General features: G+C 40.1%; 1 protein-coding gene across 2 annotated transcripts in view; it reads left to right on the top strand.

Annotated features, from left to right (window-relative positions):
* The window catches only part of nup214 (nucleoporin 214), a 103,267-nt gene that overhangs the window by 27,720 nt on the left and 62,261 nt on the right, over positions 1–13,286 (top strand). For both annotated transcript variants that reach the window (XM_073052406.1, XM_073052407.1), the window contains exons 13-17: positions 387–535; positions 2,733–2,797; positions 6,698–6,793; positions 8,123–8,272; positions 12,893–13,051. In XM_073052406.1, the coding sequence (XP_072908507.1) occupies positions 387–535; positions 2,733–2,797; positions 6,698–6,793; positions 8,123–8,272; positions 12,893–13,051 (619 nt within the window). The remainder of the gene's footprint in view (positions 1–386; positions 536–2,732; positions 2,798–6,697; positions 6,794–8,122; positions 8,273–12,892; positions 13,052–13,286) is intronic.

Genomic DNA, 13,286 nt, shown 5'->3' on the forward strand with positions numbered 1-13,286 from the left:
CTCCTCTTTGGTTCTCTTGTTCTCTGCCTCCCTTTTTTAAATGATACAGTGCAATATGGGGTAGACCACGCATTATTTGTCAAATGTACATACTTGATGGCCTAAAAGGTCTGATTGATTGTTGGAGGAAATCAGCAGGTCAGGCAGCATCTGTGGAGTGAAATGGACAGTCCTGATGAAGGGTCTCGACTCAAAATGTCAACGATGCATTTTCCTCCACAGATGTTGCCTGATCTTCTGAGTCCTCCAGGCTCGAGCATCTGCAGTGTGTTGTGTGTCTTGTTTACATTCTGAGCTGCTGTCTTCACAGTTTCTTGTTACATGAATAATTAATTGATTTTGTTTTCTTGTAGTTTCAACAGTAATGATGGTGTTTTCCATTGTAGGTTCTCAGATTTTGAATCAACAAAAGTTTTATCTGACGCATCAGTTGACTCAGTGCAGCAGCAGTCCAGCTCAGAAAATGAACTGCCACTTGTGCAGCCCTCAGCTCATGCACCAAAACCATTCCATGATGCAAGAACAATCTCTGCTGGTAATCACCACTTTTTTATATAACAAAAAATGAAAACCAAACTTGCATTCTGTTTTTGGTGTTCTTCCTTTGTCTTCTTTCTGTGTCATACACAGTCACACAGTGCACAAACAGGCCCTGCAGCCCAACGGATCCATGCCGATCAAGATATGCATCCAAGCCAGTTCCTTTTGCCAAATGTTCGGGATGACCTTCTAAACCTTTCCTATCCATGTACCTGTCCAATTGTCTTTTAAAAGTTGTTATTATTTCTGCCTCAGCCACTTTGTTGTACTTACCACCCTCAGTGTAAAAAGAAAGAAAAACAAAGGTTGTCCCTTAAGTCTTCTCATTTTAATTCTAGTTCTTGATTCCCCAGCTCCTGAAAAACGATGGAGTACGTTAATTCCATCTATACCCCTCATGATCTTTTTGCACCTCTAGAGGATTACCTCTCAGTCTCCTATGCTCCAAGGGTAGAAAAGGTCTTAACTTGCCTGACTTCTTCCTTTAACATATATACACACTTTAAAATATCCAGTGCTTCCTTTCTTACCTTTGTCCATAGTAAAAGCAGAAGAGAAATATTCATTCAGGACCTTGCCCATCTCATGCAGCTGGACATGTAGATGTTCGCTTTGCTCTTTGAGAGGTGCTGTACTCTCTCTGGTTGATCTTTTCCCCTTTAATATAAAATCTCTTTGGATTCTCCTTGTTCTGTCATGCCCCCTATTTGCCTTCCTAATTCCCTTCTTCAGCATACTCCTGCAACCCTCTCCTCTTACAGAGATTCACTTGGATCCCAGCTGCCTGTACCTAACCCATGCCTTTATTTTCCTTGCCCGAGCCTCAATGTCTCTCATCATCCAGGTTCCTATTCCTCACAACTTTGCCCTTTACTTTAATAGGAACCTGCAGAGCTAGAGCTCTCAGTATTTCACCTTTCAAAAGACTCCCATTTTCTAGCAGTCCCTTTGCCTCCAAACGACCTATTCCAATCATCCTTTCCAAGCTCCTATCATCCTATCAAAGTTTGTTTTGCCCCAATTTAGAACATGAACTTGGGGACCAGTTGTATTCCTTTTCATCACTATTTTAAACTGGAAGAGCTAAGGTAGCTGGTCCCAAAGTGCTTCCCCACCAGTCACTAGCCCATCCAATTACATAGAGTAGGTCAAGCGTTACTCTCTCTCGAGTAGGGCCCTCTTTGTATATTAGCTGAGGAAACTTTCTGAATACATCTAAGCCCTTAATAGGGTGGTAGTCCCAGTTTATGTTAGGAAAGTTAAAATCCCTTACTATGATAGTTCCTTTATTCTTGCAACACTCCACCATCTCCCTTTGTATTTTCTCTTCAAATTTCTGTTATGAAGTGGAGAATTATCATTAATTTCACCTGACAGTGTAAAAGAAATTTCAAGTCCTCCATGCAGGTAAAACAGCTGATCAGCATCTGCTCTGTCCAATCCTTCCAGAATCTTGTACGTCCACATAATCACAATCACTCATTCCGTTCCCTCACAAATGGCCACAACTGGAGTGTCATATTTGATTCTGAATTGAGCTGTAGACCCTATTGTTAGTGCTAATATTACAACAATTGATTTTCCCTTCTGCTGTGTTGTCTGGTTGTGCTCTAGTTCCATCTTCAGATTTGACAATTCTGATGTGAAGTTCATAGATTTCCATATCCTTTGTAAACTTGGGTCATCTATGCGTCACTGTCTTGGCCACTTTTGTCCGAAGAACCACTTACTTATCACCTTAGTTCTTTCTGACCAGTGTTGTCTCCCAGACAGCAGACAGTGTTTCCTTGTCTTCCCAGCCCTTTGTACTTCCAGTAGTTAAAACCCAAGACTTTGGAGTTCTTTCACTGCATCTTTACTTCCCTAGCACTCCATTCTACTTTTAGATATTACTTAAAAGCTCTTGGAGATATATCTTATTATTTGTCTATTTGGCTCAGTTTTGGTTTTTGTTAACATTCCTCTGAAGCATTATGGCATCCTTTTATGTTAAATATAAGTAATTCCATTCTCCTCCTTGGCCTGCAGTTTCAGAATTTGTACCTTAGAAACTGCAATTCTGATTCAGCCCATAACAAGTAAAGGGGGGGGGGGGGGGAGAAAGCAAATGATCTCAGTTTCCCCCTTCAATGTGGGAGGGGGTAAATTGACTAAACAGAACAGTTTTAAATCGTTTTCTTTTCTTTCTGAAGCTGTGACCCGAAGTGCATTGGGCTCTGCTGCTGCAATTCCTGCTCCAAAGTCTTGCCCTACCCAGGTAAGAAATTCAGAAACTGATTTGACTTGGAATAGTGACATTTGCAGCTCATATGATGAATTTAAATGTAAGGCACTTAATGGCAATAGAGTGCAAATTGAGCTTTATTTTTAAAACTCTTTGAAATAAATTGGTACTTTATTTCATTAATTTTGATATGACCTGGTGAGTGCTTCATAATGGGGAGACTACTCACTTCCCCACAAACAACTGAGCAAATCTTTAAAACCTGACTTTACAGAGGCTTATAATATCCTGAATGGCATGTAAAAGATGGATGATCGCAGTCTTTATTTTGCATGATAGGGCCATCTAAATCTAGAGGGCATAGGTTGAAAGTGAGGAGGGAAAGCGTGCTGGTGGGGGGGGGGGGTAGAATTTCCAGATGCAACATTTAACCATATAACAATTACAGCACGGAAACAGGCCATCTCGGCCCTTCTAGTCCGTGCCGACGCTTACACTCAACTAGTCCCACTGGCCCGCACTCAGCCCATAACCCTCCATTCCTTTCCTGTCCATATACCTTTCAAATTTTACTTTAAATGACAATACCGAACCTGCCTCTACCACTTCTACTGGAAGCTCATTCCACACAGCTACCATTCTCTGAGTAAAGAAGTTCCCCCTTGTGTTACCCTTAAACTTTTGCCCCCTAACTCTCAAATCATGTCCTCTTGTTTGAATCTCCCCTACTCTCAATGGAAAAAGACTACCAACATCAACTCAATCTATCCCCCTCATTATCTTAAATACCTCTATCAAGTCCCCCCTCAAACTTCTACGCTCCAAAGAGTAAAGACCTAACTTGTTCAGCCTTTCCCTGTAACTTAGATGCTGAAACCCAGGTAACATTCTAGTAAATCTCCTCTGTACTCTCTCTATTTTGTTGATATCTTCCCTATATTTAAAAGATATGTGGACAGAATCAGAATCAGGTTTATTATCTCTGGCATGTGATGTGAAATTTGTTAACTTAGCAGCAGTAGTTCAACACAATACATAATCTAGCAGACAGAAAAAAATAAAACATAAACAAGTAAATCAATTATGTATATTTAATAGATTTTTTTAAATGTGCAAAAACAGAAATACTGTATATTTTTAAAAAGTGAGGTAGTGTCCAAACCTTGTTGGTACTTTGAACCATTCTCTGGGATGAGTTTCTAGTGTAGTTTATCTTTGTATACAATGTGCTTGTTCCTTTTGATTTTTTTTACATGAATGTGGAAGTTGGATACAAGTTCATTAATTAAATTTGGGCTCTTTCTTTTGGCTTGTTAACAATAAATAAGTCAAATTTCATAATATAGGCTGTGTTCCACACAACCATCACTTTAGATCCCTTGCAGTGAGTGCCATGGCTGCTTGCCTAAGGCTGCTGGGGGGAAAGTATTATCCAGTATTAGATGTCTGGCTGCAGGTAACTTGTTTTCACCACTAAGAGTCGCTAAAACTAAATTAACTCCAGGTGACCTCAGTGTTACAGCCATTTGTGTTACAGAAATTTACTCATGGAATTCACAGATCACAATCCAAAAAATCTGAGTCACAGAATAAAATTCACTCTTAGGAGTTTTTGTGGAAGAAGTTAAAAAAATACATGAAAGAAACTAATTTTATTTGTTTGTTTCAACTTATATTTTTGTTGTATGCAAAGGTAATTTTGTTTTTTAAAGCCTGATAGGTTCATTTTGCTATCAGTGTTTTTTCCCCAAGAGTTTTCCATATTATTTACCCTCAAGGTGTCTGAAGCAGGGCTAGCAAATTTAAATTCCAGCTCTAACCCTAAATAATCACTGTTGTCTATTATGAATAATATCTGTAAAGTACTTTCTGTACTTTGATATGTTTTTAAAAGTGTATGTCACCATTCAAACTAGAAGCTAGAAGGTGATGAGCTTCAGCACATGCTTGTATCTCCAACCTTTTGGCTCTCTGTTTATTTTCTGATCCATAGGGCTTTTCTGGGAGTCAGAAATGGTGAGCAGACTTAATTCAAAGATTTCAATTTATTTTAGAGTACAAACAAACCTGCAAATACTAAGCAAACTAAATGAGGAGCTGAGAAATTATGCAAAGAGGAGAATGAAGGCGAAGAAATAAAGATAGCGCCTCTGAAAAATCCATCCCTTTTATAGATAATATAAGAAATTCCTTAGATAGGGATAATCTCACTAACAGGCTACATAACTAAAACAACTACATCACGTGGGTAATGTGCTAATACTTAGCCTGTGAGAAAGATGATAAATCGTTAGTTTAGCTGCTAAGCAAAGCACACAAAATGCTGGAGGAACTCAGCAGGCCAGGCAGCATTTATGGAAAAGAGTTCAGTCGACGTTTTGGACCAAGACCCTTTGGAGTCCTGATGAAGGGTCTCAGCCCAAAACATCAACTATACTTTTTCCCATAGTTGCTGCCTGGCCTGCTGAGCTCCTCCCACATTTGATGTGTGTTGCTTGGATTTCCAGCATCTGCAGATTTTTTCTTGTTTGAGTTTAGCTGCTGTACTGCTTTCTGCCAGTGAGTGGGGACATACTGTGAAAAATACATGAGTTTGTTTGTACTTTTTAAGGTATTGTTAAAAAACAGTGGTTTCCAACAACCTACAGCTGCTAACCACTCAAGCAACTTTCTTGTCAGTTTCCAAAACAAATCTCACTGGGTCTCCACCCACTTCCCCCAGCCCCCTATTTGCTAGCTACCAGTTATGCTATTCATCGTTATTGTTGACAGGAAAACATGTAGCATGTGATTCAATAAAAAAACCCAGATTTTGTGATACTGATTTCTAGGAACCCAACCTTTCAGTAATGTCATTGTTGTCTCTTTGTGGAAGATCTGCAGATTTTTCAGAGGACTTTAGTACTTTATGAGCATGAGGCAAATTAAGCCTTTCTGAAGACATTTATAATCAACAATTTGCATCTTGTATTCTCATATTTTCTGCCTGTCAAGATGGATCTGGTGGTTGATGCTTGTACCATCTAAAGTGAGAGTTGGGCAATTCTTATATTTAACAAAAAAGGGAAATATGTTGAGAGAGAGTGTTTTTGATCAGCTGAGTGAGTGGACTAGAAATTGTGCTGCTTTGAGGTTTTGCTTTTCTATAGATTCTGTGGAATAGAATAGCACTGGAAGTGGAATGAGAACTGTTCATTTACCATTCTCTTGTGTTGAACAAGCTTGATAAACTGGCTCATATATATAGCATGGTAACAACAGGCCTTTTAATTCAACTCATCCTTCCTGACCAAGTTGCCTGGCTGAGCTTGTCCCATTTGTCTGCATCTGGACTGTACAGCTCTTAACCCCTTTTCTAGACATTTTAACAGTGCAAATGGTACTTAAGTATCTCAATCGTACCCACCTCTACTACTTTCCTTAGCATCATCTGTGTGTAAATGTTGCACTAAGGTCTCTATTAAATATTTCCCCTCTTACTTTAAACCTGTGTCCTCTTGTTTCAGACTCCTACCCTGGGGAAAAGACTGTTGGTTCACCTAATCTATGCCTCTCATGAGCTAATGAACTTCTGTAAACTATTATACTCAAAGAACAAAAGATTCTAGCCTATCCAGCCTTTTTTTAAAAAATCATACAAGCCCTCTGACCTGGTAACATCTCTGTAAATACTTTTTAATGATATCCTTCCTATTCAGTGAATTGTATGTGATTCTCCAAATCGGAAGAGTGTCAATCACTGCTTTTACTTTCAGATATCTTTGTTAGAAGCTCTGTATTTTTTCTCTGGTTTTGCACCAGCTATTCATCATTTTCTTACGTTTCGTATTTTAATATAAGTCCTTACTTCATCTTGCGGTGCTTCTGATTTATTATGGGTACCAGTGTTTGCCAACGACTGTAAATGCAGATTGTTTTATCTTTTCTCTCAAGACCTCCACAACAACAAAGGTTTCCGCATCTGATCTGGAAAAGCAACTGCAACAACAGGCAACCTTGGACCCAGTGATGATGGGAATCATGGAGGAGGTGAGAATAGTGGGTTATGCATCTGGTTGTATTAGCTTACAATTTAGGACTTAGTCAGTTATTAACTATCTTTCCATTTGTAACATACACAGAATGCTGAAGGAACTCAGCAGGTCAGGCAGCGTCTATGGAGAAGAATGAGCAGTTAACATTTTGGTTGAGACCCTTCTTCAGGACTCAAGATACCTTTCTTTTTGTGTTAGACCAAATACTGCTTTGCTGAGAAATAGTCATCTCTAAGATTTTGAAATAGCTGAATTCATAGTAATGTCATGATCCTGTTATCTGAGGTCACTGTTCCTTATGACATATTGTTGAATTTTGTCCCTGAAATAAAATGCTGTATGAGCACAGTTATTTTTAAAATAAACTGCTTTAGCAATCTTGAAAGTAATCAAGCCTTAAGAACAGCTGTATATCGCAAAGCACAGCAGCCAGTGAAGAACTAGCCAATGTTGCAGTCTTACTTGCTGCAACCAATTTAGACAGCAAAAGATTTCCCAAATAATAATGTCGTAACAATCCAGTATTTTTTTGCTTTGAGTGATGCATTCTGGCCAGTCCATTAAGGTTTTCTCTTTGAAATAGTGCCAAGGAATCCTGTACTTCTCTACCTGAGAAGGTACACATATGCTCTTGTTTCATGGCTCTTTTTGAACTTGTGAGAGGCTCTCGCTTTCCTGCTGTCGGCTGAATTTTGGAGTTACTTCTCTTGGAGTTGTTTTGAATCCATCAACTTGGTGGGGAAAGGGGGAAGTAGTTGCAAAAGATCTTGTATTATTATTTGAAAACTCTGGAGCATTCTCACCAATTCCTGACTATTATAGTTGAACCAGCATCACCAGTGTGACTTACCTGTTCATTTTCTTGTGCTTCATGGGTTCGTTCTCATGCAAATTATCTGCTATTTGTCTGGTGTTACAACATTTTTTTCAGACCACTGCATGAACACATGAATTTGTTTTAGTACTTGTAACATATCCCACTGAGTAAAATATTCACAAAAAATAAGGAAATATTAAAACAACAAAAGAAATAAAACAAGTTAAAAAAAAACAAGTAAAATCAATGCTTTAATAAAAGCATTGTCTTTAAGAGTGGCTTTCAAGTAATGATTAGAGGAGGATTGGGAAAGATTTCCACAAGTATTAGCCCTTACTGATGAAAGTGCAGTTTCCACTTAGTGAAATGTGCAGCAGTGATGACATGTCCCATGTTATTCATGAGTTGTGATTGGCTGCCCTGAGAATATGAGAAGATTTCTTCTTTAACAATAACTTGTTCAGATATTCTTAGCTCTGGAATGCTAATACTCTGGTCTTTGTGTAGATTGCTCTTTTTCAGAAGGAGTTGGACGAGTTAAAGGCTCGCACAGCAAGTGCTAACTTTGTGATTGGCAGCCCAAACGACATGGCTAACCTAAAATCTGATGCAGAGTCATTCAACGGTTTCCTGTTGAAGATTAAGGAGACTACAGAGGCAAGTGGAGAGCTGAGCATCTTGGCTACTTTGTCCATAGCATTTGAATTTGAATTCAGGCGCCCGCAGATGTGAATGAGGAAAAGTAAATCTATTGGTTAATGTAAGCAATAGCTTTCCAAATTTATGGTAAATAATTATCAAGGCATGTGTCCATTCGAAGTTTGTGTTCCTCCCTCTCCAGACACTACCATATAACAATTACAGCACGGAAACAGGCCATCTTGGCCCGTCTAGACCGTGCCAAACGCTTAATGTCACGGTCTCACGGACCACTACCCGGTCTATTGAATTAGTCCAAAGCACTCTGTTTTCTTGTTATAACTGTCTTTTTAACAATATAGATTGATAACTGAAAAGGAATAATTGAATAATATTGGGCAGGTTTCTACTTGGTTCAAAAAGGTGAGAGCAGTTAGTGCTGCCAATCTACTACGAACTGGGCAACTCCAACTGTGTATTCTGCAGTCATCTGTACAATGAAAATCCAATATCTGCAATTGTTAAAAATCTGAAAAGAAAACAGAAATTGCTGAAAGTATTTAGTATATTGGGCTGTATCTATGGAAAGAGTTCCTGTTTCAGATTAAATCTGAGTGTTTTAGTGTTCTCTACTTTTATCCTGAGTCATAGGCCCTTTGCACCTCAGTCATCTTGCCTTGCCCCCTCCCCTTCATTCCTCCATCGCAACCTCAGTCCCCAGCATATTGTTACAATTGCTGCCTCCAAATTTAACGTATGTTGTTCGGATACAGACCATTTAGCCCAGTTGGACTTTCCTGGTGATATTCCATATGAGCCTCCTCTCCGTTCCATATGTTTTAACTTGATATGTGAGTCAGTCTTTCTGTTCCCTTTTCCCTCCTTGCTGGTGTAATTTTAAGAAATGCTGCAACTGTTGCCTCAACCATTTTCTATGAGTTGTAAGTTTCACATTCCACCAGTTTGAGCAATTTCTCCTTATTTTCCGATTAGATTTTGAATGGTTCCTTGTTTTGCATTGTACCACAACTAGAACATTCCTCTTAAAAATGGTGTTGCTTTAACACTGACCGTTTATAGACTATTTCACATCACTCTAGGTTTCGCTAGGCACTGTGTGTCACTCTTCCAATACACACTTGTGCATTTAATTAAGTCACTCCCCTCCTGTCCATAACACCATAACATATAGGAGCAGAGTTATGCCATTCTGCCCTTTCACTCTGCTCCACTATTCAGTCATAGCTGATTTTATTTTCAAACCTATTCTCCAGTCTTCTCCCCCTAGCCTTTAACCACTTTACCTATGAATCTCTGCCATAAATACTCCCACTGATGAGGCCTCCATAGTCTTTTGTGGCAACAAGCTCCACAGATTCACCACCATTTGGCAGAATCTCATCTCATTTTTAAAGGAACCTTCCGTTTTTTGGAAACTGTGCTCTCAAACCCTGATGGAAACATCGTCTCCACGTTCACTCAATCTAATCCTTTCACTATTTGGCAGGTTTCAATGAGATCCACCATCGTCCTTTGAACTCCATTGAGTACAGACCCAGAGTCATCAGCCACTCATCTGACATTATATACTCTGGTCCAAAAGTACAATGTCCTTTCAGGCATTACTAGGAAATGTGATAATTGGGCATGGGACACTTACCTTTGTCCCTCACTGAACTTTGATTCTTACTTACTGTTGATCTTCATCAGTCAGCAAGTTTGCTCCTGATCAACATCATACTCCCGATCTGGTCCTTGTGTGACCCTTAAATGTTCCCATCCCCCCCAACCCAAGACCTTAATCGTGTTTACGACTCAGTTCTGGCTGATGCTTTTTCTGATAGCATGAAATATCTCTGTTGCAGCAGAATATAATTTTAACATCTTTGAACTATTCACAATTTTTAAGAGGCTGTAGAATCAGTTACAGAATCATGGAAACAGGCCCTCCGGCCCAATCTAATGAAGCTGCCTGTATTGCCAAGCAAGCTAGTCCCATCTGCTTTCTTTTGACACAGAGCCCTCTAAACCTTCCCTATCCATGTATTTGTCTCCTGAATTTTCTGTTCTTAAAGCAACTGGTCAACCATTTTCCCAATAACAATAGACCTATGATTTCTCCATCTGATCTGGTTCCAGTTTTTTCCACTTGAATTCTGCATTCAGTTGTCTGTAAAGCTGATCCTTTTCCATTGAGGAAAGGCAATGCTACCAGTCTAGAAACACCTTGAATATGTTGTTAATTAGCTCCTTCATCTCTTGGTCATTCTCAAAAGAAGAGGTAGACCACTAGTCTTATAGGTCTTCCCAACCATTCAATATGATAATGACTGATCTAGGGTGACCTCAACTCCTGTCCTGTGCTGGTTTCCTATAGTCCTGAATTATCTCATCTTTCAAAAATAACTTTCAGAACAGTCTGGGGTTGTTGTTTGTCATTTAACATGATCATCGATCAGAGACTGGTGGGTAAACTGTCCTCAACACCCCTCTCTGTAACTGGATCTTGGACTTCTTAGCAGAAAGATTCCAGTCAGTCCATGTTGGCAGCAACATCTCAAGCTCCATCACATTGAGCACTGGTGCCCGCAGGGCTGTGTTAACTCAGCCCGCTGCTGACTCATGACTGCACTGCCAGATCCAGCTCAAACTTCATCTTCAAGTTCGCTGGTGATACAACAGTGGTCTGCCTCATCAGCAACGATGATGAATCAGCGTATATTGAGGAGGTGTAGAGGCTTGCCAAATGTTACGAGAACAACAGCCTGAGTCTCAACGTGAACAAGTCAAACTTCATGAAGGTGCAGGCCAGCCATTCTCCACTGCACAGTAATCGCTCTGCCGTGGAGAAAGTGAAGAGCACAAAGTTGTTTGGTGTGCACATAACAGACGATCTAACCTGGACCAACAACACGGCTTCATTAGTCAAGAAGGCACAGCAGCATCTACACTTCCTGAGGAGATTGAGGCATGCAAGGCTCTTTCCCCCCTCCGTTCTAACAGCTTTCTGCAGGAGCACCATTGAGTGTGTCCTGTCTGACTGCATGATTGTGTGGTGCAGAAGCTGCAAGGCATCAGACTGCAAGACCCTACAGAGGATCAGCAGTGTTTCCCTTCCCACCCTTTGTGACATTTACCAGTAGCATTGTATATGTAGGACCTGAAGCATTGTTGAGGATCCCTACCACACATCTCACAATCTCTGACCTACTACCGCCAGGAAGGAGGCATGGGGGCATCAGAACTAGGATTGGGTAACAGCTTCTTCCCTCAGGCTGTGAGATTAATAAATGCCCTGCCACCACCAAAGTCTTGTCACTTGGACAGTGAGCTGTTTACTTTGCTGTTTACCTGTGCTGCGTACTATGTGCAGTTTGAATTGTATTTTATTAACATTTGTGGTAATATTTTGTTTTATGTGTTGTGTATGATATATGTAATGTGGGTGCACCATGGTCTGGGGGAATGTTGTTTCGTTTGGTTATATAGATTGTCAGATGACAATAAACTTGAACTAGAGAATTTCGCAAATTCACCACTGAGTTCAGTTTAGATATTCCTACCTATAATTCTGTGATTATGTCCCTTGTTTGAGACTTGCAGGTTCAGTCCTGATAGTTTTTTTTAATTACAGAAGCTGTTAGTTTCACCACAGTTTCCAATAATGACAGGCTTCAAGACAGCTCACAAGCCTCAAATGCTTTGTGGCTCCTGAAGGCTGGGAGTTAGCAGGTTGTTTCTGAGGCACTGTGTGAGAAGAACCAGCTTTGCGAACTGCATCATTTATCTTCTTGTGGTCACACTTCAGCTGATAGTGATATTTTGGGGCCATGTGAATGGAGCTAATAGAGCAGATCAAGTGGTGGTCAGTCTAACAGTCTTAGAACCTGTCATGCTGTGAGTGATGCAGACATCTTTTTGGCCATTTGTTAAGATGATATAATCTAGCAGATGCATTGCTTAACCAGGCAATGCTCATTCCATGAAGCCAGCATTCCCCCTCTGGTATGCCCCTCCATAATAAAGTACACTGGCCATCTTGACCTTTGAAAATGGCCATCTGCTCAGTGCAGAGATATCAGTGTCAAACAATCTGCATTCCTAAGGTTTGTTAGCCCAGTGGCGTTCAGGTCTGCTGCTTTTCTGTCAGGCCACAAGATCCTAATATTCCAGGCTACGAGCTTCATCTTGTGTTTTTCCTCTTAACGTTGAGCTGCGGTTGCGTGTTATCAGGCTGGCTTCCCAGGTGAAGGTCCTGACTGAGTGACAGTTGAAGACTGGGCTCTGCTGCATTCTGTTAACGTTCACATGTCTGTAGCCACGCAACTATGTGCTACCCTCTCGTATTAGCCATTTCTGCCTTTGGAAAAGGTGCTGCCTGCTTACACTATCAATGTCTCTTATCAGCATAACATCATCATTGACCTGGTGCCTTTGCTAGGAAAATCTAAGCCCAGAAAGTATTCCTTAGAAGGTTTAAATGTTAAGAAGATATAATTCTCTGGCTTGTCCATCATTTTGCCGGAGAATTATTTTTTCTCAGAGTAATTTTCTTGATTGGATGTGATTTTTTGTTGTTGTTGATGAATTTGAATTTATTTTGTTCTACCTCTTTTTCCACCACCTCCATTTCAATAGTCCTTGCATGGAGATATGGGCACCCTGAAAACTGAGATGCTGGAAGGGTTTGCTGCTGTGGAAGATGCAACTGCACAGAACCAGCGAAGCATGGACAAGAATTACCTTCAGCTTCTTCGCCGAAAGCCACTTGATCCAAAGAGTGTAACTCAACTTAATGTATGTCACTGTTTGATGTTGCTAACATTGGCCAATTATATCATTCAGTTAGGGCATCAAGGCAAATCCCATGGTTTCTCATCAAGTTTCAACTTGGTAATAGAATTTATTTTATAAGCTGGAAGGGAACTGAATATGTATATAAAATGGAGAAATTGCTCACTTTGACAAGGTGCCTTTGCTGGGAATATCTACACCCAGAAAAGTATTTCTTCGTAAGTTTAAATGTTAGGAA

This window comes from Hemitrygon akajei, chromosome 7, assembly GCF_048418815.1.
Source record: "Hemitrygon akajei chromosome 7, sHemAka1.3, whole genome shotgun sequence".
NCBI classification, from domain to species: domain Eukaryota; kingdom Metazoa; phylum Chordata; class Chondrichthyes; order Myliobatiformes; family Dasyatidae; genus Hemitrygon; species Hemitrygon akajei.